The sequence below is a fragment of the Staurois parvus genome, unplaced genomic scaffold (genome assembly GCF_062004578.1).
Source record: "Staurois parvus isolate SC_StPar_1 unplaced genomic scaffold, SC_StPar_1.0 ptg000548l, whole genome shotgun sequence".
Classification (NCBI taxonomy): Eukaryota; Metazoa; Chordata; class Amphibia; order Anura; family Ranidae; genus Staurois; species Staurois parvus.
The window spans coordinates 12,046,838-12,074,745 of NW_028318344.1; the positions used below are offsets into that span (position 1 = coordinate 12,046,838).

General features: G+C 43.8%; 1 protein-coding gene across 4 annotated transcripts in view; it reads left to right on the forward strand.

The window, feature by feature from the left end:
* The first annotated feature begins 24,444 nt into the window (after window positions 1–24,444).
* The window catches only part of HSPBP1 (HSPA (Hsp70) binding protein 1), a 60,188-nt gene continuing 56,724 nt past the window's right edge, over window positions 24,445–27,908 (forward strand). The window contains exon 1 of one of the 4 annotated variants that reach the window (XM_089691018.1): window positions 24,445–24,625. In XM_089691018.1, the coding sequence (XP_089547144.1) occupies window positions 24,450–24,625 (176 nt within the window). In that variant the 5' untranslated portion in view covers window positions 24,445–24,449. Of the gene's footprint in view, window positions 24,672–27,908 lie in introns of all 4 variants that reach the window. The other 3 variants (XM_089691020.1, XM_089691021.1, XM_089691019.1) reach the window with 3 other exon arrangements.

A 27,908-nucleotide genomic window follows, 5' to 3' on the forward strand; every position in this document is an offset into this window, starting at 1 on the left:
ACCGGGGTAATATGATATCACTCTCTCTGGAGTCTATACCTCTTTTAATACAAGAGAGGATTTTGCTCTCTTTAGAAACTGCAGCTTGGCATTGCATGCCATTATTAAGCTTGTGATCTACCAGAACCCCCAGATCCTTCTCCACCATTGATTCCCCCAGTTGTACCCCCCTAGTATGTATGAAGCATGCATATTCTTATCCCCCAAGTGCATAACCTTACATTTATCAACATTAAACCTCATTTGCCACATAGTTGCCCAATTAAACAGTGCATTGAGGTCGGCTTGTAAGTTGGAGACATCCTGTAAGGACATTATTCCACTACAAAGCTTGGTGTCATCTGCAAAGACTAAAATTGGATTTTTAATCCCAGACCCTATATCATTTATAAATATATTAAAAACACTGAACCTTGGGGTACACCACTAACACCCCTAGACCATTCAGAGTATGAATCATTAACCACTTCTCTCTGGATACAATCTTTTAGCCAGTTTTCTATCCATTTACATACAGATTTTTCCAAGCCTGTAGACTTTACCTTACATATTAGCCGTGTGTGGGGAACTGTGTCAAACATTTTTGCAAAATCCAAGTATACCACATCCACAGCCACCCCTCTGTTCAAGGTTTTGCTCACCTTCTCATAAAAAGAAATCCAATTTGTTTGACAACTTCTGTCTTTCATGAATCCATGCTGTCTGTTTCTTAAAATATTTTTTTCCAGCAAGAACTCATCTGTGTGGTCTTTTATTAAACACTCCAGTATCTTCCCAATTCTGGTGTTACAGATGCTGCCTGTAACACCAGAATTGGCAGGCTCACCACTGGTGGCAGTAAGCCACATAGGTTTGATTTTTAGCCTTTTGAACTTGTTGCCCATCAAAAAAAATTAAAGGGACACTTTTTAATCAGAGTATAGCATCAAGTCAATTAAACTCCTGGGATATTGATCTGGTCAGGTACATAGCAGAGGGTGTTGTTAATCAGTTTCAGCTGCTTTGATGTTAATGAAAGTAACAACAGGTGCACTGGATGGGCAACAATGAGATGACCCCCAAAACAGGAATGGTTTTACAGGTGGAGGCCACTGACATTTTTTCCCTACTCATCTTTTCTATTTTTCACTAGTTTTGCATTTGGCTAGGGTCAGTGTCACTACTGGTAGCATGAGGCAAAACCTGGACCCTGCAGAGGTTGCACAGGCAATCCAACTCCTCCAGGATGGCACATCAATACGTGCCATTGCCAGAAGATTCCAGGAGATATGCATTTACTCTAGGAGAGCTGGACAGGTCCGTAGAAGGTCCTTAACCCATCAGCAGGACCAATATCTGCTCCTTTGTGCAAGGAGGAACAGGATGAGCACAGCCGGAGCCCTACAAAATTACCTCCAGCAGGCCACTGATGTAAAACAATCAGAAACAGACTTCATGAGGGTGGCCTGAGAGCCCAACGTCCTCTAATGGGCCCTGTGCTCACTGCCTGGCACCACAGAGCTGGATGGGCATTTGTCACTGAACACCAGAATTGACAGGTTCACCACTGGCGCCCTGTGCTTTTCCCAGATGAGAGCAGGTTCACTCTGAGCACATGTGACAGACGTGAAAGGGTCTGGAGAAGCCGTGGAGAACGTTATGCTGCCTGTAACATCATTCAGCATGACCGTTTTGGTGGTGGCTCAGTGATGGTCTGGGGAGGCATATCCATGGAGGGACACACAGACCTCTACAGGCAAGACAATGGCACCCTGACTGCCAATAGGTATCGGGATGAAAACATTGGAACCATTGTCAGATCCTATGCTGGCACAGTGGGTCCTGGGCTCCTCCTAATGCACGACAATGCTCAGCCTCATGTGGCTAGAGTATGCAGGCAGTTCCTGGAGGATGAAAGTATTGATACCATTGAATGGCCCCCATGCTCCCCTGACCTAAATCCAATGGAACACTTCTGGGATATCATGTTTCGGTCCATCCAATGCCACCAGGTTGCACCTCAGACTGTCCAGGAGCTCAGTGATGCCCTGGTCCAGATCTGGGAGAAAATACCCCAGGACACCATCCGTCGTCTCATTAGGAACATGCCCCAATGTTATCAGGCATGCATACAAGCATGTGGGGGCCATACAAACTACTGAGTACTAATTTGAGTTGCTACAATGAAATTTCAGCAAAATGGACTAGCCTGCTGCATAATTTTTTCACCTTGATTTTCAGTCTTTGAATTAAGTCCTCTGTAGGTTGATAATTTTCATTTCCATCAAACGATGGGGCATACTTATGTTCCTAACACATTACCCAATCCATATCAGTATAGATATCCAGCATGATATTTTTCCCCATCGAGATCTGATGTGTTTTCAAAGTGTTCCTTTAATTTTTTTGAGCAGTATATATTTAATATATTTTTAATATGTCAATATTGATTGGGTTATTGGTGTTTAGTAATTTAGTTTTTTTGGTAATACTTGATAGTGTGTTATGTATTTTATATATATTTATTTACTAAGTCTTTTTACCAATACTTACTTCCTGTAATATGTGGTGAGTACAATATTTGATTTTATTTAATTTATGCAATTCATATTTATTGCTTCCAGATCTTAATTTATATCTAGCTTAATTGTTGCACTTTGTTGGCTATGTGTCTATAAGGACATGATTGATGGGTCAGTGAGCCAATCAGCCGGCCCCTCCTTCTCCCCTTGTGACCTGTGGTGTGTATATAATTAGTCTGCTCCCTCACCTGTTTGGATTTGCTAAGGAAGCCAGGAGCTTTGAAACGCGTCATCCCATTGGTAAGACTGGTACAGCCACCGGAACGGTGGCATCATCACTTCTGGTCCGCTGCCCGTCTGATGACATCACTTCTGGGTCTGAGTACACACAGTGTGACCGTCTCCTTGGTGGTTTTCCCCTGGTGCTGAGCATTTGACCAGACCTGGTTACACCTGTGGAATATCAGAAGTTGTCACCCAATCTGCCCCAGGAGTTTCACTGACCAGTATGTGTGTCTTTATGACCTCTTTCACAAAAAATGTTGGGTTATAGTCTATGTACAGAAACTTAGATGTGACCTGGTTTTAGCTCATGACTGTGTCCATCTTAGTATGGTACTCTAATAAACTACTTTCTTTATGGATTTACTCGGAAGCGAGATCTACATTTATTATTATTGGATCTATGAACACCCCTGTTCCAACTAGTGTGCAGCATACAGAATTCAATTTGTTAGTGTATTTAAAATCTGCTAGTAAATCTCCCTCCCCCCCACCGACTCACAATGCTGCTGTCTGCTGTGCTCCTTCATCCAGAGTGTAAGCAGGCTAATAGAGGAGGTGTGTTACTGGCCAGATCACCAGGTGAAAACAGAGGGGAAAAAGGCTAATAATTTAAAACTAATGTACCACATCTAAGGATTGGTAAGCTGCAACATATTACATTTTGGTTCAGGGAAGCCTACCCCACCCTCACCTAACTGCTGCTCTCCTTCATTCCTCCTACCACTCCATCCCCCACAGCCACTTCCTCCTGTACCACTACCCCCTCCCTCCTAGATTGTAAGCTCGAAAGAGTAGGGCCCTATAACCCCTCGTGTGCTGTTTGTAGTTGCTGTAATGTTTCATGTATTGTCCCCCCCTCTATTGTACAGCGCTGAGCAAACCCTTTGGCGCTATATAAACTCGATGTAATGTAATGTAATGTAATGGTTGTGGGTTTATTACTGTTTAATGTATACAATTGCTCCATTCTATGTGATATGAATCAAACTGTGGTGCTGCTTTATGTAAGCCAAGAAAAATATCAACTCCACAGCCACATATGTACTGCTAGTGTATCCTGTAACTGAGATTGTGTTCTATAGCACCATGTATAGCTTTACCCTGGGTTCACATCTGTGCGGGTTTGCAAGCCACGTTTGCACAGGCACGGCAGCCAATCCATTTGAATGGGTTGCTGTGCCTGTGTTTCTAGCAGAAAAAAGGTTCATACACCATTTTGGAAATGCAGTGGCGGGGAAATCACATGGTGCTTTTGCACCATGAGATTTTCCTAGGGTTCCCTCAAATGCAATGCAGCTTGAGATGCATGGAGGTGCAACTAAGAGTGAATGGCAGCTCCGCGCGTCTCTAAAGAGCAGCACATTCTGGCTGCGGGTGGTTGTAGGTGTGGGAACAGCTGCGATTCGTGCAACCACCCCGCATAGTGTGAACCTAAGCTTAAAGAGGATCTTCAGGGCCGGTTCACACCATGCCTGCAAATGAATTGCACAGGAACATACTGTGCATTTTTGTGCAATTCACACCGCATGCAAAACTCACTCCATTTGCAATCTGCAGTGGGTGTCTCTATACAAAGTTAACGACACCCCAAACACATGTCACAAACACAGTGCGTTTGCCTGCACCAAATGGCTTGGTACTTTTGTACCATGCGATCTGGTTGCAGTGTATTTTAAAAAGTAGTGCAGTGTGATTTTAACCCATTCAAAATGGGACTGCACTGGCATGTTTACTAAGGGAAGCCAGCTGTCACTCCTTGCGGCTTTACAGCCAGATTCTCATTGCCCCTGCGTAAGCCATGCTGTGCTGTATGAATGGTCCCGCAGCCTCCTGTGACCTGTGATGTGTCCCAGGAGGTTGTGGGCAGGGGGTTGGGTAGAACTTCCACTCCAATTGCCTAGGAGGTCAGAGTGGAAGTGGGAGTGGGTACCTACTAACACTCGGTACTCCTCCAAAGAAAAAACAACTCCCAAAAAATGGGAGAGGAGGTGTTAAAGCTGAACTTCCCTTTGAGAATGAAGTTCTGCTTTAAAGGATAAGTACACCTTTTGGACAAAAATAATAAATGCTAATTTTTTTGCAGGTAAAAAAATTCATTTATTATTTTGTCCAAAGGAGCCTGGAAAGCATTGCACCAGCGATCAGTGATGCCATACAGGTCTCCTGCAGACCTGTCAGAATATCTGCTTGCCGTACGGGATGTACAGTCAAGCAGATATACTGACAGGAAGCTTCAATGAACTATCATGGCGCTGTGAAGTTCACTGTGAAGTTTGTGTATTGTCAATGCTGCTTGAAACCGCATGAAAAAAACCTTTTTTCCGCTGTAGGTATTTTAAATTTTTATTTTGCATTGGTACTTGTCTCCCATGGCATTGCCCAGCTTCCCATCCCTTTTTTTACATGTGGTTGCCTGCAAGCCCTAAAAATTATCAGAACTTACTAACAAGATTTTTGTTCCTCCCATGGATTTCAGTCGGCTTTGATGCTAAGTTTGGGTTTTGCATACTTCAAGTTGAATTTGCTGAACCCCCCACAAACCGAACCTGGGTAGATTCCTTTCTCCTTATTGAGTCATGTCAATATTTCAACCTTCCTGATGGTACTGTAATTCACTATGTGATAAAATGTGTAATATATATCAGCCTTGTCTTAGTACTAGTTCTCTCTAACTAGATTTCCTAGTAGGCCCTTAATACTTCCAGGGTACTCTGTCTTTTGACCTAGTTAGTGATTTGCTGCCCAATTTGTTCAGTAATGCTGTAGCCGTACAAAGACCCATTCTGGAGGATGATAAGAGACATAGCAAATGTCATAAGATGAAAGACTATGAACAATGGAAACGAATGAGAAATACAAGGTGTTTTAGAAGAAATGGGTCAAAATCATATAGATGTAAGAAAAATTAAAGAAGAAACACAATAAATCTTTATACTTTTCAGACAAAGTTGTGAAATGTACATCATTTTCAGCCCAGACCCAAATCTAAGAGCTTTTCATGTGTACACTATATCCTCATACATTTATGTCTTAATATTTTAACGAATGTGGTTTCCTATATCTAGAGAGAATACTGATTTTCTTTCTCCAGTTTCCAGATTTTGTACAATGAGTTAGACTTGAAATTTATTAGCAACTGCAGTACCTTTGTACCTCTGTAAAACCAGAGCTTTGTTTTGTTTCAAAACTGTGGTTGATTTTGAAAAATATAATATAATCATCTAGCAAAATAATACTGAGCTTCCTAGTGCCATATCCCAAAAATATAAAGAAAAAAACTGCTGGACAAAAGATTGTATGGTCAAGATAGCAGATTTTTTAGGCACAGTGAGAGACCACACTATCATATAAAACCATCACAGTTTATTAACATAAAATAGTCACAAAAAAATAGAACAAGAATTACAAAACCCCCTAACACAACGGGGGGGGGGGATCGTACATGACATATCCCTTTGCATGTTAAGTACCACATGACACCTATTAAACAGATTGTAATTTCAAAAGAGTAAGGCTCTAGGATAAGAAACTGTCAATGCGTTTTGCCTGTATATATAGCTTCTTCAGGACCGTGACTTCTGCGTAAGAGAAAGCAGTACTACTGTATATAAAATACAAAAAAGCAAACAGTGTCTACACAATTATATAAAGCAAAATAGTATATACATGTAATATGCAAAAACAATCCTTGGGCTTGCATAAGGAAGTGGCAACCAGCGATACCTAGTCTGGGGGCGGACATAGGAGACTCGAGTGTGGAAACAGGCAACAAACTAGGGAACCTGATAACATATATCTAGAATCCTCACTCGCTGATATATTATCTCTTCTTTGATATGCTGTGGGATGAACTCAATATCTAGCTATGTTCTATTATTATCTTGTCATGGAATATAGATAGATTTGTGCTTAGCACAAGTAATTTATTCATTGCATCTGTCTATTTGATGTGCATAATATATAATGTATTATATTTGTTTTCTGTTTTGGGCATTCAGTCTCTCCTTGTGGCGGTAGCCAGTGGATGTTGGTTTTGGGGCGGGCATATATATGCGTCTACTCTCCCTATTGGGAGTGTAACACTGGGGTGGGCCGCCTTAATTGTCCATGGCCTGTTTTGGGATGGGTCGCCATGTCCCCTGTCAGCGCGCCTGCGCCTTCGATCTTCTGGTGCATGCTGGCCACTATGTGGACATGCCGTGCGTCTGACCTCACTCACGTTTTAGAGGATTAGAAAAGTCAAAAATAAAAATTCCACTTTGGAGGATCATTTGTGTGTTATGACATTAAAGATACCTTATCAGCTAAAAGATACAGCACTCCCCTGAAATAGAAGAAGTAGGATACTCATCTCTCCAGTGACCCATGACTCCTACCTTTCCTCTTTTCCAGGGCTGCAACCTCCATTACTCCTACATTTCCTCTTTTCCAGGGCTACAGCCTCCATGACTCCTACTTTTCCTCTTTTCCAGGGCTGCAGCCTCTGTGATGCCTACTTTTCCTCTTTTTCAGGGCTGTAGCCTATGTAAGACTCTCACATATACTTCTGGGAATTTTTTATGCCTCCCTCCCCCTTCCTACACTGTGGCTTAATTTTTTGATGCCTGTGTCACTGTTCTCTCCAGTAGTGGCATAAGTGTCAAAGATCAAACCACAGCAGGCAGCAGGAAAAATTAATGAAGATATACAAATATTCTGCAGAGAATCAGATGATCATTTGTATTGTCAATTGCAAACATGACCAGCATGATACTAACAATCTCGTCTAATCTCTAACCTCATTCTCCCATAAGCAAGTGTAAGTGAATAATTGAATGTTGTTGGTAAAAAGGTCCACACACTATTCTACAGAATACCAAAAACTGATGCTTTTTAATTGGTTACCCTGAGCTTGGTCGCACACTGAGCTCCAGGGTAAGTCTTTGCCAACAGCAACATGGTAAAAATACAAAGACAGAGAAATGTAGTTGTGAATGGACAATGCTTAAACACATCCTTAAGTAACTCATATTATGCATTAATCAAGTGGGCTGGCAGACATCTTAAACGTATCCTTTAACAGGCACCCCAAAACACACAAAATAATCAGAAATAAGTTTGTATTTTAACCCAAATATAGAAGGTCATCACCTATGCCAAGGGTTAATATGTCTAGTGAGTCCTGAACAAGGGTTCTACAAAATACTACAAAAACTGATAGACATTTCTTATTGATTATCTGAACTCAGCTCAGAACATGCTTGTGTAACCTTTTAAAGAGGAATTTCATCAGCTTCCCCAAACACTTTTGCAAACCCAGTTTATCATATAAAAGTAGCAAGGACATCATCACAGTGCTGTACATGGCCTGTGCAGAGCAGAACTGTGGAAGAGACCCAGCAATACCACCTACAGAAGACTGTTTACAGGAGGGGTGGATACAAGACCAGCCTTTCTGCACAAGGAGAGATAGCAGTAGTGATCGGTCATTACAGCAAACTGCACAGAGGCAATGTTTCATACTAGATTATTGAACAGATCTGGAAGGAATGCACAAAGCACACCAATATTCAAGGAAGAACACACATGACTCTTGTAAACAGTAAACAGGCAAACTGGTAGGCATCCAAAACACAACATAAAGGTGGACTGTTCTTACATTAGGTGAAAAAAGGTAAATAATCCTAAAAAAAGAATCCAGTCCATTCATTATAAGTGTTCCTCAATAGCCAGCAAGTGGGCAGGTGGGTAGACAGGTAAGTCATCCTTTAGCGGGAAAATGAAATAATTTGCAGCGTTTTTAGAATGTTAGAAAAAGGTTACTAGGCAACGTGATGGGATGGCTTCCAGTTCATTATGACTTTACATTCTTCCTCTTCTTGTGCGTGTACGCTTCCTATCAGGAATAGGTTATTTTATGCTTTATAAATACAGCCATCATTGTTTCTAAAGTGTGCCCTGCCTGCGCTCTGAGAAGAATGTCCTTAAAAACACACTCAATGCATTGATATGGGTTGCTTTTCTGTGTTGTCCTAGGCACTGGTCCAGGACCATGTGCTATAGTAAATATGGCTTTGGTTTCCATATAGATCAATGATCATGGAGTCCACTACTTCAGCTGTTTCCACCATGCTGTGAATCATACAGCTAAATACTATCATTTAACATGTCTGTCATTTATAACAAAACACAATCAGGCTCTAGTGAAAGGAAAACATTATCTGGAAGAGAATTGTTTGAATCCATACAAAGAGCTCTTCCATGGGTCATTACAGGTTCTGCATGCTTTACAAGACGTGTAAATTATTTCTTCTGAAAATACCAAATCTAATCTCTGAAATAGAACATTCTTTCACGCTATGTCACAATGAGATGACTTTGGGGTGTTGTCAATAATTAGAATGAAGTGTGATTATTCTGCTGTATACTGATGGGAAAAAGACTGATCATTAGCGAGACTGCAGCAGATGCTGAAATGATAGACTTGTAGTAACAGCATTGATGTCATAATCAGCTGGCAGAATGGAATAAAAAAACCTGAATAATGTATTTCACAAAGACAAAGCAGTAGGCTTTCAGTGTTAAATGAACATATACTCTATGTTAATCTACATACAGTATAGGTAGATGTTACAGGCGCACCTCTAGGGCCATTGTAAAGGTAAGATAATTGAGATAGTTGGCTAGGTTACAAAACCAGCCAAGCATGAATAAGCAATTTTTGTTTTCATTGCTACCACTTGTTGACCAGACGCTTGAACGTAGTAGGCCAAAAGCAAGCCCAAACCAGACTGGGGGAAGAACAAGATGCATTCCACAAAATACTTCCTAAGATTGAAGCTCCTAGCCTCATACCACACAAGGTAGGCATTCTATGTGTGCTGGTAGCCTTTAGGATATTGGTCCAGCCCCCGTGACAGAAGGTCCAGGCGATTCAGAAGCGTCTACAGAGAATCTGCCAGGACTTTGAGTATATCTGTGTACCACATCCTGGGATAGTTTGGTGCAACTAGATCACTGGAACATCCTCTATTTTGATCTTCCAGATTAGAGGAGAAAGGAGCTGGGCACAAGTGGGCGGCACTGCTGGGCACAGGTGGGCGGAACTGGTGGGTGGCACTGCTGGGCACCGATCCTCAGGGCACTGATCATCAGTGCCCTGATGATCGGTGCTGATCCCTGCTCTGACAACTGCCGGTTCTCGGCAGTACTTTCCTCACGCTCTGACAGTGCGAGGAAAGTGCAGCCGAGAACCGGCAATTCCATTTCCCTGTGATCAGCGTGTCATTGGACACGGCTGATCAAGTGGTAAAAGGCCTTGGTGATTGGCCTTTTACCACATCACGTGATCAGCTGTATCCGTAGGACACAGCGATCACGGAGATCGCCGGGTGCGCACAGGAGAGTGCGTTCTGGGAGGACGTCATATGACGTCCACCCAGAACTGGCCGGCCATAGTGCAGCCGTCAGTTAACTAGTTAAAGGGGACCTTGCACTAATTCACTACCATCAAAGGAGAAGAACTAAATCTTTCCCTTTTCCCTCATTATCCTTTGTCTTATAATCCTGAGGAACTATTATCTACACCCTAGTTCGACCTCATACCAACTGGGCCCCAACAAGCATGCAGAAGACTTCACAGTATTCTTAAAAGGACATTGGTCAATTATAAACGAGAGCTCTCTACACTTCAAATCAGGGGCGGACTGACAACTCATTGGGGCCCCGGGCAATAGGGGATCGTGGGGCCCCTGTGTCCTTGCCCAAACTCAAAAAATCCTATGAAAAAGGTACCAGGGGCATCTCATGAGGCCCCCTACTGACCCCGGGCCCTCCAGCAGTGCCGAGTTTCCAAATGGTCAATCCGCCCCTGCTTCAAATCTAATCCTTGCCATCAGCTTCTGAGGACCAACAGTGAGCTTGCCTGTTTCTTTATAGTTGTACTCGCTCACTGGGGATTCAACAGTCCCCTCAGATTGGAGGCATTGGATTATTTCTGAAAGCAGGCCTGCTAACAGTCGCTGGGTAATTTACTGTGGATGCTGTCACTTTTACTCAAAACCGACAAGAGTATTCTTATTTGCTGTGTATGCCAATGTTGTTTTGTTCTTTCTGATCACGCTACGTTTAAATTCAATATAAACTTTATATTGGTTTACACTAACCTGTGTGTGAGTCCATTGTACAGTGGTGATTTATTCTGGCCACCAGGGTACTGTGGTGTCAGCCAGGGGTGGACTGACAACTCATGGGGCCCCCGGGAAATAGGGGATCATGGGGCCCCTGTGTCCTTGCCCAAACTCAAAAAGCCAATGAAAAAGGTATCAGGGGCATCTCATGGGGCCCCCTACTGACCCTGGGCCCTCGAGCAGTGCCTGAGTTTCCAAATGGTCAGTCCGCCCCTGGTGTCAGCAGAAGTTGGGCTTCAAAAAGAGGTCCAAATTGACAGGGAACCCAAAAATTACTAAGCAATCCTTAAGGGGGTAGTGCTACATGTGTATCACCTGAGGCCAGTCACTTTACTTTATGTACCTGGTTAGCCTTTCTTACATCCTTTTTTTCTGCAAAAAATTAAAGTTACATGAATATATAATACTATATATTTAAATTAACATTATAATAACAGACACTGAAGAAATAAATAATTATGCATCTTAGGCTAGCACAGAGCAGTGATAATGAAATGGAGATCACAGAAATAAAATACTATGCATACAATTACATATACTGGATAAAGTCTTCCACACTACTCTATTCATGACTAAAGAATGGATTAGCATGGAGCTCTGTACCAGATGAGCCAAACTCTGCACAAAACTACACCACTATGCTATATCTTGTATTCATAGATAATTTGTGCAAAATACAATTCTGTAGTCCATTAAATACAATTCTGTAGTCCATTAACCAAATTAGTTTTACCCATTTTCTGTGTACATCTCTGGGTACTTGTCTGTTAATTCACCGGATTTATTTATTTATATACTGTATATATATATATATATATATATATATATATACAGTCAGGTCCATAAATATTGGGACATCGACACAATTCTAACATTTTTGGCTCTATACACCACCACAATGGATTTGAAATGAAACAAACAAGATGTGCTTTAACTGCAGACTGTCAGCTTTAATTTGAGGGTATTTACATCCAAATCAGGTGAACGGTGTAGGAATTACAACACTTTGCATATGTGCCTCCCACTTGTTAAGGGACCAAAAGTAATGGGACAATTGGCTTCTCAGCTGTTCCATGGCCAGGTGTGTGTTATTCCCTCATTATCCCAATTACAATGAGCAGATAAAAGGTCCAGAGTTCATTTCAAGTGTGCTATTTGCATTTGGAATCTGTTGCTGTCAACTCTCAAGATGAGATCCAAAGAGCTGTCACTCAGTGAAGCCATCATTAGGCTGAAAAAACAAAACAAACCCATCAGAGAGATAGCAAAAACATTAGGCGTGGCCAAAACAACTGTTTGGAATATTCTTAAAAAGAAGGAACGCACCGGTGAGCTCAGCAACACCAAAAGACCTGGAAGACCACGGAAAACAACTGTGGTGGATGAGCGAAGAATTCTTTCCCTGGTGAAGAAAACACCCGTCACAACAGTTGGCCAGATCAAGAACACTCTCCAGGAGGTAGGTGTATGTGTGTCAAAGTCACCAATCAAGAGAAGACTTCACCAGAGTGAATACAGAGGGTTCACCACAAGATGGAAACCATTGGTGAGCCTCAAAAACAGGAAGGCCATATTAGAGTTTGCCAAACGACATGTAAAAAAGCCTTCACAGTTCTGGAACAACATCCTATGGACAGATGAGACCAACATCAACTTGTACCAGAGTGATGGGAAGAGAAGAGTATGGAGAAGGAAAGGAACTGCTCATGATCCTAAGCATACCACCTCATCAGTGAAGCATGGTGGTGGTAGTGTCATGGCGTGGGCATGTATGGCTGCCAATGGAACTGCTTCTCTTGTATTTATTGATGATGTGACTGCTGACAAAAGCAGCCGGATGAATTGTGAAGTGTTTCGGGAATATTATCTGCTCATATTCAGCCAAATGCTTCACAACTCATTGGACGCTTCACAGTGCAGATGGACAATGACCCAAAGCAGACTGCAAAAGCAACCAAAGAGTTTTTGAAGGGAAAGAAGTGGAATGTTATGCAATGGCCAAGTCAATCACCTGACCTGAATCCGATTGAGCATGCATTTCACTTGCTGAAGACAAAACTGAAGGGAAAATGCCCCAAGAACAAGCAGGAACTGAAGACAGTTGCAGTAGAGGCCTGGCAGAGCATCACCAGGGATGAAACCCAGCGTCTGGTGATGTCTATGCGTTCCACACTTCAGGCTGTCATTGACCGCAAAGGATTTGCAACCAAGTATTAAAAAGTGAAAGTTTGATTTATGATTATTATTCTGTCCCATTACTTTTGGTCCCTTAACAAGTGGGAGGCACATATGCAAACTGTTGAAATTCCTACACCGTTCACCTGATTTGGATGTAAATGCTCTCAAATTAAAGCTGACAGTCTGCAGTTAAAGCACATCTTGTTCGTTTCATTTCAAATCCATTGTGGTGGTGTATAGAGCCAAAAATGTTAGAATTGTATCCATGTCCCAATAATTATGGACCTGACTGTATATATATATATATATATATATATATATATGTGTATAAATAAATATATATATATATATATTTTTTTTTTTTATATGTTTTATTTAAGTATATATATATAAAAAAAAAAATAAATATATATATATATATATATAAATAAATCCGGTGAATTAACACACAAGTACCCATCCCTGTATGACGTTCAACAGAAGCAGATCCTAGAGCTATATAATCCCTTTTCTGTGGCAATTTGTATTCTTAAGTGAATGTTAACAAATGCTGCCACTGACACATATCTACTGAATGAAAGGAGTCACATCTTATCAATGACTGAGAATTCTGGTCACACATACGAAGCCAAAAGCAGCCAAGCCACAGCAGGAAAACTGCTTGAGGCTTAGTCTACATTTTTCTTTTCATATAAATTTTAACCTCACTTCTTTGTTGTGCAATCTTAACCAATGAAAAAAGGAACATTTATTAAGGTAGAAGAAAATGTGAAGTAAGTGACAGCAATAGACATGTGCATGCCGGAAATTTTTGTTTCATTTCGTTTTTGGATCTATTCATTAAAGTGATTATAAAGGCTTACAATTAAAAAAATGATAATAACAAACATGTCTATATTTTCCTGCTGTGTGCAGTGGTTTTGCACAGAGAAGCCCAAATCCTCCTGTTCTCGGGTCCCCCACCAGTGCTCCTGGCACCTCCCTCCTGTCGGGTGCCCCCACAGCAAGCAGCTTGCTATGGGGGCACCCGCTGCTCCGTGTGTCCATTCACACATGGAGTTGCGGCTCAGCCCCACCCCCTCTCTCTTCTCATTTGCTCAGTGGCTGTGATTGACAGCAGCAGAGCCAATGAGGAGAGGAAGTCCTGGGAAAGCTGAGACTCCAGTGCACATTGCTGGATCAAGAGGGGGGCTTAGGTGAGTATTAGGGGGGGCTGGGGGGCATGCTGCACAGAGAAGATTTTTTACCTTCATACATAGAATGCATTTAGAACCACTTTAATTGAGTTCATTTTCGGATGAATTCGTTAATGCACCTATTCGTTTTCAGATATCATTTCATATCTTCGGCATTCATTTAATTTCATTTGGAATAGCGCTGGTTGTAAGGAGCGGGTATGCGCCGCATTATTAACAACCATGTCTAATCTGCTGTCAGCGGGATTCCCTGCTGTCAACAGAATGTAAAAAAAGAAGTGCTGGCTCTGTTGGGGCAAGTACATGTGGCCACCCCAATCAGTACAGCTGATAAACCAGACTTTTTTTGATAGGAAGGAGTTCAGCCTTCAGGATTCCCCTCTTTCCGAAGAGTGGAAGAAGAGAGCCAGAGGTCCAGAGCCAGAGAAGAGAGGCTGACAAGTTGGGGGAGAGTGTTTTTCATAATGATTATGATGTTGGGCATGCCAAAAGTTAGGGGAGGCTAGACCATTCCGAGAGCGGGCCCGACAATTCCCCCTAGGGGACTTGGTGGATCTCTGAGAGCAATTGGCCGAGCTGAAGAGGGTTGGGATTAATCGGAAATCAAGGAGTCTCTATGCCTCTCCCATTGTAGTGGTCCGCAAGAAGAATGGTACCTTGCAGATTTGTATCGACTATAGAACCCTGAACAATATATAACCTCCCCCCAGATTGAAAATGTTTTGCAGTGTCTATCAGGAACCAAATGGTTTCCTGGATTTGAAGAGTGGATACTACCAAATCCCTATGCACCCTGAAAATAGAGAAAAAACATTTTTCATCAGCCTGTTGGGGCTTTTTCATCCGTTTACATTAGTTTACATCCGTTTAGATCCGTTTACAAAAGAAAGGGTTTTCTTTTGTTAAACGAATGCGGACATTAACCACTTGCCTACCAGGCACTTATACCCCCTTATTTACCAGGCCAATTTTCAGCTTTCAGCGCTGCCGCAATTTGATTGACAATTGCGCGGTCATGCAACATTGTACCCATATGAAATTTTGATCATTTTTTTCTCACAAATAGAGCTTTCTTTTGGTGGTATTTAATCACCACTGGGCGCTTTACTTTTTGCGCTATAAATAAAAAATTGCCAAAAATGTTGAAAAAAAAAAAAAAGTTTCTTTGTTTCTATTATAAAATTTTTCAAACAGGTAATTTTTCTCCTTCACTGATGTGCGTTGATGAGGCAGCACTGATGGGCACTGATAGGCAGCACTAAAGGGCACTGATAGGCAGTACTAATGAGGTGGCACGGATAGGCGGCACTGATAGACAGCACTAATGAGGTGTCACGGATAGGCGGCACTAATATGCAGCACTGATAGGCGGCACTGATAGGTGACACTGATGATGGGTACTGATAGACGGCACTGACTGGCATCACTGCTGGGCACTGACTGGCGGCACTGACTGGCACAACCGCTGGGCACTGACTGGCGGCACTGCTGGGCTGCACTGGTGGGCAGCACTGGTGGGTGGGCACAGGTGGGTGGCACTGGTGGGCACAGGTGGGTGGCACTGGTGGGCACAGGTGGGTGAGCACAGGTGGGTGGCACTGCTGGGCACAGGTAGGTGGCACTTCTGGGCACAGGTGTGTGACATTGCAGAGTGGCACAGGTGGGTGCACTGCTGGGCACAGGTGGGTGATCTGCTGGGCACAGGTGGGCAGAGCTAGTGGGCGCACTGCTGGGCACAGGTGGGCGGAACTTGCGGGTGGCACTGCTGGGCACCGATCATCAGGGCACTGATCATCAGTGCCCTGATGATCGGTGCCGATCCCCGCTCTGACAGCTGCCGGTTCTCGGCAGTACTTTCCTCACGATCTGACAGCGTGAGGAAAGTGCAGCCGAGAACCGGCACTTGCATTTCCCTCTGATCAGCGACACGCATGACATGACACATGGCATGACACATTGGACACCGCTGATCAGGTGGTAAAAGGCCGCTGTGATTGGCCTTTTACCACATCACGGAGATCGCTGGGTGCGCGCCCCCTGGGGCGCGCAGGAGAGCGCGTTCTGGGGGGACGTCATATGACGTCCACTCAGAACTGGCCGGCCGCAGTGTAGCCGTCATTCGGCTATCTGCGGTCGGCAACAAGTTAATGGATGTAAAAAGATGTTCATCCGTTTACATCCGCAAGTCCATAGAAACACATGGGGGGCCGTTTTTCATCTGTATACGGACAGATGAAAAATGGATATAGGGAACCTACCAGTAAATTATTTGCCATGTAGAATTATAATGTATAGCAATAACAGTGATTGATCTGGTTAGTGATGTTGAACTGCTATTATTTTGAACAAAACTGTACATGCGATTCTCATTCAGTTCGGTGATTTCATTTTTTTTAATCCTCAACTCTCCTTCCAAGCAAATACTTGGCCCCTCAAAAGCAGCAACAGCATCAGCAGCAGGAGTAAAATCACGTCAAAATCGTAAACAAGTCACACTACATAATGGCAGCTGAGAATGGATCACAAATGCATTGCACTTGTGTGAACCAGGCCTTAGATGGACTAGCAGATTTAAATAGACTAACAAATTGAAGATGAACTCCAGCTAACATGATATAAGCAGTTACAGCAGATTGTTTTTTTTCTCTTGGGATAAAGGTTTTACATAAATAAATAAGCTGATCATTGTAAGCAGCCCTGTCAGTAGTAAAATGTTTGTCTCAACTCCCTAACTCAGGGGTTTCCAAACTTTCTAAACAAAAGGCCAGTTTACTATCCTTCGGACTTTAGGGGGGCCGGACCGTGGCCATTGGGAGCAGAAAAGGTTCTGACGCCAGTTGGAAAAAACAATGCCCCAGTTTTGGTGACTTAGGAATGGATTGTGCCTCATCATTGTTAGTGTCACTGGGAGAAATTTGGCCACATCATTGTCAATGGGAGGAATTGTGTCTCATCATTGGTGTCATTGACAGGAACTGTGCCCTTCATTGCTGTCAGTGGGGGGAATTGTTCCCCTATTGTTGGTATCAAAGCATATCAAAGTGCCCCAAGGGCTAAATAAAAGAAAGCAAATGGCCGTATCTGCTACCTGGGCTGCAGTTGGGAGATCACTGCTCTAACTGCTACATCTGTAGGACAGCTTGTTCTGTTGAAAAACAACAAATTTACTGATAGGAGAAAATGAAAGAAAGACTAAAAAAGAAAAATAATGCTGCAGCACATCTAAGAATTGGTAAGCTACCCTTCTGTTAAATAAAAAAAGAATTGGTAAGCTGCAATATATAAAATGTTTGCTTTTGGGTTTCCTTTGCCACCTGCAGCAACTTTCTCAATGTAAGCGCATATCTCCACTGCTGAAAAAGAGGTTCTTGCCCATTATTCTTAATGTGTAGAATTCAGAGGTTGCATATATCTTTGACTGAGGTGTTCTTTTGGTGAAAGCAATATGTTCTCCTTAATGCTGGCCCCTCATGTGCTTACCTTCTCTCAGCTCCCAGACCACTTTATTCATCTATATAAGCCTACTTTCACAATGAGGAGTTTTTGAAGCGTTTTTGCATTTAAAAAAGCACCTTAAAAGCTCAAGAAAAACATTTCCCTATGTATGTGAATGTATATCTTTGTATGTTTTCACACTGAGACGTTGTGCTTGCGGTGCAGTGTAAAAACTCCTGCTTGCAGCATCTTTGGGGCATATTTGGGGAGTTAGAAAAAACACTCCAAAAATGACTCTTCCCAAAGTGCTTAAAAAATGCCTTTGAGAAGCGTTTTTGGTGCATTTTTTAAGTCACGTGTCCTTTAAAAACTCTGAGAAAGCGCGCCAGAAGCGCGGAAAAAATGCCTATGTATTTTTGCTGTGTTTTTGCAGCACATCAATGTGAAAGTAGCCTTATGAACAGTTTAAGTCTAAACTTCTCTGGTCAGAACATTCACAGCCCAAAGACTCTGCACCCACCCCCACACAGGAGCACTGAATGACTGAGCTGCTAATTGTCCAGCACCAGCGGTGACACAAAGAGGAGAGAACAATGAGCCACTTGCTCCCCATGCCTGTAAGTGTTGCTCGGGTCACTTTACATTTCTGAGCAAATGACATAACGGAGGAGGTAAGTATAAACTGCCGCAAGGGTCAACATTAAAGCTGAACTCCATGTATGAATTTAATTGCATACTTAAACTCTGGTTTACAATAAGAAAATTATATTCAAGTATAAATTCTTTTAGTAAACTTTAAATAGTTATTTTTTACCAACTTGGTCCCAATGAGCAATTTCCTTCACTGACACATGCAGCGGCTGTCAGCGGCTGATATGAACTGCACCTAGCCTCAGCTACATACAAAATTCAGCGCTGTGATCTGGCAGCAAATAGGGACTTCCCATCCCACTCCAGCAACAAAATTGAGTCAGGCTAAGCACTTTTATGAATGAATACAAAGGTTTCTCTGATTGGCTGAGGCAGAGAAGCAGGCAGGTATCAGCAAACTTTAGCTAATCAGAGGAAGCCTTGTATTTATTCAGAAAATACAAAGCCTTCTGTGAATGGCTGAGCAGCACTCAGCCCAATTGGATTTTATTCCGGGAGGTGGATGGAAAGTCCTGCACTATCATTCATGGTGACTTTGACATCCCCGTTATTGATAACATCCCGGCTATCTCTAAACTTCTCAAATGTAAGTCTCTATGCAGTGTGCATACAGATAATTATCCATCTAAATGTAGCCTCATACCATGATATGATGAATTAGATCCAATTAATTCAGTAATGTCAATAAGCAGTTGATTGTCACCACAAGGCCAGATCATACAAAAAGAACCTTTTTGGATTAAAAAATTATTTTAAAAACAAGCAACTGCTTCAAAATGCTGGGAGATAGTTGGGTGTGGTCCCGATCTCCTTCTGTATAATCTCCTTGGTTGAGCGCTGACCAGGGGTGGACTGACAACTCATGGGGACCCCGGGCAATACGGGATCATGGGGCCTCTGTGTCCTTGCCCACACTCAAAGCACACCCAAAAAAGCCTATAAAAGGTACCAGGGGCATTTCATGGGGCCCCCTACTGACCCCCGGCCCTCAGGCAGTGCCTGAGTGCTCAAGTGATCAGTCGCTGAAGTCTCTTCTGGTTTTCAGTCTTCAGGTGACATCATCCCTGATTCCCGTAGTTGGACAGCCTGCCTTCCAATGGCCAAGACATGTGCTGACACCCCCCCTCCCCTGCACAGAAATTCACTGGGAAGATCAGTGTTTTGCATTTTATTTCTGTTTTGAACTGAAAATTGTTTGACAAGATGAAAGTTCACCTATACTTTAATATATGACAAACCCATAAGTGGGAAGACATCCTCACGGTGCAAAGTAGGAATATACACTGATCAGCCATAACATTATGACCACCCACCATAACCTATTGAGGCATGGACTCCACTAGACCTCTGGAAGTAGGCAGTGTGTAGAAGAAGTAGAGATGTCTGCTCTCCTCCGCTGACAGTTTCCTGGACACCTCAGTCTGTCCGTCCATCCGCCTGCCCGTACATGGAAAGCCTCTTGTGCCTCTATCCTCTGTAACTCGGCAACCAAAAGGAGATTACATGGCGCGTCTGTGACAGTTATTACAAGATCCATTCAAACATCCTATTGAACATCATTCAAGAATAAGTCTTTTTGTGGATAATGCTACATCCAGTCCTGTTGGTTCTACATTGATGGTCATAGAGTAACCTTTACTGTTTAACCCTGAGTCCTTTGAGAAGGTGAGAGAAGTTGCTGCCATCCACGAGCCATCAAGGGAGGAATCCATACCAGGTTATAGAGGCCCTTCAGACGTTTCAGCTGACCTTCTGAGATATTGTATTTTCAAATGCGCAATGAAATTGCGCATCTGGTGAATGCGCAATTTATTACTTGTCACCAGAAGATATGGGAAGGGATCACTCCTTTATCTGATATCTCACTATTAGACTTCACACCTGATGGTTTATGTGGACTTTGTTTGCACTTTATGCACGAATCTTCACTTTTATCGAATGACTGGTTATTGAATACACTTTTATATAAATTTTTGAACGTATACCATTGGACTGATATTTATAAATATTTTATTATATGATTCACATTGCTGGTTATATACTCAATTGTAATGTTTTTTATATAAGCGCTGCACCTTTATCTATACTTTGTTCCTGGGAGATTGTTTTGGTACCTTTTTGGTGTCCCAGCTGCTTTACAATATAGCGCTCACTTTTACCTTTGTGCATTGGTGTTTATTGATGATGTGACAGAAGACAGAAGCAGCCAGATGAATTCTATAGTGTATAGAGATATACTGTCAGCCCATATTCAGCCAAATGCAGCAAAGTTGATTGGACGGCGCTTCACAGTACAGATGGACAATGATCCAAAACACACTGCAGAAGCAACCCAGGAGCTTTTGAAGGAAAAGAATATTCTGCAATGGCCGAGTCAATCACCTGATCTCAACCCAAATGAGCATGCATTTTACTTGCTGAAGGCAAAACTAAAGGCAGAAAGACCCATAAACAAAGAACAACTGAAGACAGCTGCATTTAGAACCTGGGAAAGCAACAGAAAGGAGGAAACCCAGTCTTTGGTAATGTCCATGGGTTCCAGACTTCAGTCAGTCATTGCCAGTAAAGGATTCTCAACAAAATATAAAAAAATGAACATTTTATTTATGAATATATTCATTTGTCCAATTACATTTAAGCCCCTGATAATGGAGGGACTGTGTATAAAAATGGTTTCAGTTCCTAAAATTTGTACTTGATATTTACAGTATCTCACAGAATATTTTATTCTATCTTTTCATGTGACAATGAAGAAATGACACTTTGCTACAATGTGACATAGTGTACAGCTTGTATAACAGTGTAAATTTGCTGTCCCCTCAAAATAACTCAACACACCGCCATTAATGTCTAAACCGCTGGCAAGAAAAGTGAGTACACCCCTAAGTGAAAATGTCCAAACTGGGCCCAAAGTGTCAATATTGTGTGTGGCCACCATTATTTTCCAGCACTGCCTTAACCCTCTTGGGCAGAGCTTCACAGGTTGCCACTGGAGTCCTCTTCCACTCCTCCATGACGACATCAAGGAGCTGGTGGATGTTAGAGACCTTGCGCACCTCCACCTTCCCTTTGAGAATGCCTCACAGATGCTCAATAGGGTTTAGGTCTGGAGACATGCTTGGCCAGTCTATCACCTTTACCCTCAGCTTCTTTAGCAAGGCAGTGGTCATCTTGGAGGTGTGTTTGGGGTTGTTATCATGTTGGAATACTGCTGAAGGGAAGGGATCATGCTCTGCTTCAGTATATCACAGTACATGTTGGTTTTCATGGTTCCCTCAATGAACTGTAGCTCCGCAGTGCCGGCAGCACTCATGCAGCCCCAGACCATGACACTCCCACCACCATGCTTGACTGTAGGCAAGACACACTTGTCTTTGTACTCCTCACCTGGTTGCCGACACACACTCTTGACACCATCTGAACCAAATCAGTTTATCTTGGTCTCATCACACCACATGACATGGTTCCAGTAATCCATGTCCTTAGTCTCTTGTCTTCAGCAAACTGTTTGCAGGCTTTCTTGTGCATCATCTTTAGAAGAGGCTTCTTTCTGGGACGACAGCCATGCAGACCAATTTGATGCAGTGTGTGGCATATGGTCTGAGCACTGAGAGGCTGACCCCCCACCCCTTCAACCTCTGCAGCAATGCTGGCAGCACTCATACGTTTATTTCCCAAAGACAACCTCTGGATATGACGCTGAGCACGTGCACTCAACCTCTTTGGTCAACCATGACAAGGCCTGTTCTGAGTGGAACCTGTCCTGCTAAACCATAGTATTGTCTTGGCCACCGTGCTGCAGCTCAGTTTCAGGGTCTTGGCAATCTTCTTATAGCCTAGGCCATCTTTATGTAGAGCAACAATTCTTTTTTTCAGATCCTCAGAGAGTTCTTTGCCATGAGGTGCCATGTTCAACTTCCAGTGACCCATAGAAGAGAGTGAGAGCGATAACACCAAATTTAACACACCTGCTCCCCATTCACACTTGAGACCTTGTAACACTAACGAGTCGCATGACACTGGGGAGGGAAAATGGCTAATTGGGCCCAATTTGGACATTTTTACTTAGGGGTGTACTAACTTTTGTTGCCAGCGGTTTAGACATTAACCACTTGCCTACCAGGCACTTATACCCCCTTCTTGCCTAGGCCAATATTCAGCTTTCAGTGCTGTCACACTTTGAATGACAATTGCGCGGTCATGCAACACTGTACCCATATGAAATTTTTATCATTTTTTGAGACAGATAGAGATTTCTTTTGGTGGTATATAATCACCTCTGGGTTTTTTGCTAAACAAACCAAAAACAACTGAAACTTTTGAAAAAAAATGTTTTTTCTTAGTTGCTGTTATAAAATGTTGAAAATAAGTGATTTTTCTCCTTCACTGATGTGCGCTAATGAGGCTGCAGTGATGGGCACTGATAGGCTGCACTGATAGGCGGCACTGATGAGGAGGCATTGGTAGGTGGCACTGATGGGCATTGGTAGGTGGCACTAATGGGCACTGAAAGGCAGCACTCCTATATGGCACTGATAGGTGGCACTGATAGGCGGCATTGACTGGCACTGTTAGGTGGCACTGATAGGCAGCACTGACTGGCACTGATAGGTGGCACTGACTGGCATTGATAGGTGGCACTGAAAGGCAGCTCAGATGGGCACTGATATGTGGCATTGATGTGCACTGGTAGGCACTGATATGTGGCATTGATGTGGCACTGGCAGGTGGCAATGATGAGCACTGACAGCTGACGTTGATGGACACTGACAGATGGCACTGATAGGGCTACACTGATCATCAGGGCACACTGATCATCAGTGCCCTGATGATCAGTGTAGATGTCCCTTCTAAGGAATGCCAATTACCGGCTCTCCTCTCCTCACGAGCTGTCAGTGTGACAGCTCGTGAGGAGACCTGCCAGTGCCAAACAGCATTTCCTTATTTACATGCGATCCGCTGTGATTGGACACAGCTGATCACATGACAGAGCCGACGTCTTCGTTGATTGGTGATCCGCTGTGTCCGAGGGATACAGTGCACCACCGATCGCCGTGCTGCGCGCCCCCAGAGCCACACACGCGGTTAGAGTAGAAGGACGTCATATGACATCCTCCCAGAACAAGAGAACCGCCTTGCGCCCATCATTTCCTTATATGGTGGGCAGGAGGCGGTTAATGGCGGTGTGTTGAGTTATTTTGAGGGGACAGCACATTTACACTGTTATACAAGCTGTACACTCACTACGTCACATTGGAGCAAAGTGTCATTTCTTCAGTGTTGTCACATGAAAAGATAGAATAAAATATTTACAAAAATGTGAGGGGTGGACTCACTTCTGGGAGATACTGTATGTTCAACCCCTTGAATTAAAGCTGAAAGTCTGCACTTCATTTGGATTGTTTCATTTTAATTTATCCTGGTGGCATACAGAGCCAAACGTATGAAAATTGTCCAAATATATATGGACCTAACTGTATATGTGCACGGCTCTAGTTTCGGAGTTCCTCTGTCCCAGTCATCTAGCCATTACAAATCGCTCCTTACCTTTGCCCATTTATTTCTGCTTTCAACACAAGAACTTCAGGGACAACATGTTCACTTGCTGCCTATTAAATCCCTCCCACTTTCAGGTGCCATTGTAAGGAGATCATCAATGTTAGTTACTTCAACTGTCAGTGGTCATAATGTTATGGCTGATCGGTGTAGAACTTCCAGGATACCTGAGAGCAGACTGACCAGTTGGAAACTCGGCCACTGCCTGAGGGCCCGGGGTCAGTAGGGGGCCCCATGAGATGCCCCTGGTACCTTTTTTCATAGGCTTTTTTGAGTTTGGCAAGGACACAGGGGCCCCATGATCCCCTATTGCCCAGGGCCCCATGAGTTGTCAGTCCGCCCCTGCCTGAGAGGAAAGCAGAGCTCCTACTGACAACAGGCACACGCCGCTTCCCATCCCACCAATGAGACCCGGCACAGAGAGCTGACACCTGATTGGTTACGATGGATAAATGATCTAGTTCTCTCCGTAGCTGGAGATGGAGTTGTGCCGTGTGCGCCTCTGTGAGGAAGTTCTACGTTTGTCCAGCAGGTGGCGCCGTGTGCCGGCCATGAGCGAGTTGAGGGCGGAAGAGAGAAGAAGCTTCTGGAAGAGACTGGCGAGGTTCCGCACTGATCATATATCATCTATAGGCGTGTGTTTGCAGCAGAGCCGGTGAGTGAGCTGTGACCCTTTCAGGAGGACTCCCCGGTACTGACAGGTATGAAGCCTGCTCTGTGTACATGCTGTATGTCACTCCTCTACACTGATGTCTTCCTGTGGGGGGGAGGAGCAGTGCCAAACTTTACCTGGGGGGGAGCTGTGTCTGGGCAGCCATTGATATCCCTTCATTGTATATAAGGTGTCCCTGTGCACATTGTAATACCATAGAGGGGGGTCCCAGCATGGACCGTGTACAGAGGAGTGAGGAGGGGGGGTCCCAGCATGGACCGTGTACAGAGGAGTGAGGAGGGGGGGTCCCAGCATGGACCGTGTACAGAGGAGTGAGGAGCGGGGGTCCCAGCATGGACCGTGTACAGAGGAGTGAGGAGGGGGGGTCCCAGAATGGACCGTGTACAGAGGAGTGAGGAGGGGGGGGGGTCCCAGCATGGACCGTGTACAGAGGAGTGAGGAGGGGGGGTCCCAGCATGGACCGTGTACAGAGGAGTGAGGAGGGGGGGGGTCCCAGCATGGACCGTGTACAGAGGAGTGAGGAGGGGGGGGTCCCAGCATGGACCGTGTACAGAGGAGTGAGGAGGGGGGGGGGTCCCAGCATGGACCGTGTACAGAGGAGTGAGGAGGGGGGGGGTCCCAGCATGGACCGTGTATAGAGGAGTGAGGGTGGGGGGGTCCCAGCATGGACCATGTATAGAGGAGTGAGGAGGGGGGGGGGTCCCAGCATGGACCATGTACAGAGGAGTTGGGGGGGTCCCAGCATGGACCATGTACAGAGGAGTTGGGGGGGTCCCAGCATGGACCATGTACAGAGGAGTTGGGGGGGTCCCAGCATGGACCATGTACAGAGGAGTTGGGGGGGTCCCAGCATGGACCATGTACAGAGGAGTGAGGGTCCCAGCATGGACCATGTACAGAAGAGTGGGTGCCTGCACTGTGCACACGGCTCCTTCTTCCTCCATAGGGATGTATGGGCTGCTATCGCATCACTGGGGACATGACACTGTATTCTAGCAGACAAGAGCTCCTCCTAGACACTCCTGGGTGAGGTTCAGCCACTCCGACTGACACAGAGCCATGCTGGGTGTCAGGGAGGAGTGTGACCCGGACATACATGGAGGAGCAAAGCATGCAGGGAAATGTAGTCTTCTTTCTCTGTATAACCAGGACAGGAGAATAATCCTCTTGTGAACTTTCCCTCATTCAGGATGATGAGATTTTTCTTCTTCACACACAGGGACAGCAGAACTAAGTCCTGATATTATCCTTCTATACAGTCCAGTCACATTCTGGATTCCCACCCTAATTCACTGACGTTTAATCGCTTGTGACATTCTTGTCACCTCACTTATCTGCATAATTTATCACACGCTCTCATTTAAAGGATAAGTTTACTTTTTATTTAAAAGAATTATTATAAATGCATATATAGGTAAACAAAGGTGCATGTATTGTTTTTTTAATTTTTTTTTCCTAAGAAGCCTGCAGAGTATTAGAGCCACAATCAGCTGATCACAGGTACAACATCAGGATCCTGCAGACTGTCAGCTGTCTTCCTGTACAGGAAATGTGATTGGGATTGCATTCACATCTGTGCATTTCCTAACATGTGGCAATCCATACAGAACATACATGCTTTGCCACGCAGTTCGGACATGCTAATTCCACTTGTGTTGCTATTATATTTTCTGTGTGGGATGCCACGGGTCTGGAAACATGCGAATGCAGCCTAATTGTAATGACACCCCAATCGCAGTTAGCATGCCATCATGGTGACGCAAGAGCGATGTGCGTTTGCAGTGCATGTCCAAAACGTGTGAAACAGCACGTGTGTTTGGGAACATGCAGATGTGAATTCAACTTAATTGTTAATGACATCTCAATTACAATTAGCAGATGTGTGTTTTGCCACAAGTGTTCGATGCTACATGACCAAAAAGGTTCTTGAGCTACTTTGGGGCGTTTGCCATGTGTAGGGTAGCCTGTTCAAGAGAATGAGCTGCCCTATACGCAACGTGCCATTACACGTGAAAAAAATACAGAAAAACGAACAGGAATGCGTGTTTCTGCTATGCTCAGCTGAATGTACTTAGGAGGAGAGTTCTTAGGCAGCAAGGATGACCTGAGAGGAGAGGTGAGGGTTAAAAAAAACCTTAAACTTATCAAAGTCCCAAAGGAATGGCTTCTTATTTAATGCTGATGTAACTTCTGTGGGCTTATATAGAAGTCTATGGGGCTGAAATCGCATTGGAGTCACACCAGAGTAGTGCAGGAACTTTTTCCAGAATCACATCATGCTGAGTTGCAAGAATTAGGATGAGCACCATTGAAAACAATGTGATTTGCCGTTGTCATACAATTCTGTGTGACTCAAGTCCTATCAGAAGTCGCACCAGTGTAAACCTGGGCTTTGTTCACAGAGAGCAATAATGCCTGACAAGGATTACCACCCTTCTCTAGTCTCTCCAAAGCTAGAAAAAAGTTATGGCTGTGCTTACACTTTACAACAGGGCTTCTCAACTGGGGTTCCATGGATCCCTAAGGTTTTGTGAGAGGTTCTCTGGGATTCCACCATGATCTACCCATGAATTGCGTGGGCAGCACAGTGGCTAAATGGTTAGCACTTCTGCCTGGCAGTACTAGGGTCGCTGGTTCAAGTCCCAACCACAGTACCACCTGCCTGGAGTTTGCATGTTCTCCCTGTGCTTGCGTGGGTTTCCTCCGGGTGCTCCGGTTTCCTCCCATACTCCAAAGACATGCTGGTAGGTTAATTGGCTCCTGTCTAAATTGGCCCTAGTATGTATATGTATGAATGTAAGTTAGGGACCTTAGATTGTACGCCCCTTGAGGGTTAGGGACTGATGTGAATGTTATATATATATATATATATGTGTGTGTATATAATATATATATATATATATATATATATATATATATATAATGTGTGTGTGTATATGTAAGTAAAGCGCTGCGTAAATTGACGGCGCTATATAAGCACCTGAAATAAATAAATAAATTGCAGGCATCTGATGGGTAGATCACATCCCCACTGCCAACACTCTTCTATCATGCTCCCCCATATGCAGAGCTCTACTGCTCCCTCTTCCCTTCTTGTCCTCCCCCCCCCCCCCCCCTTCTTATTTAAAGGATAAGTTCACCTCATGTTACATGTTTCACCCATGCTGCCAGTGCTGCAGCTAATCCCTGCTCTCCATGTGACAGCAGTATGGGGAGAAGTTCCCCGTACTAGCTGTCAGTTTTTTATATCAGCCCAGCCCTGTGA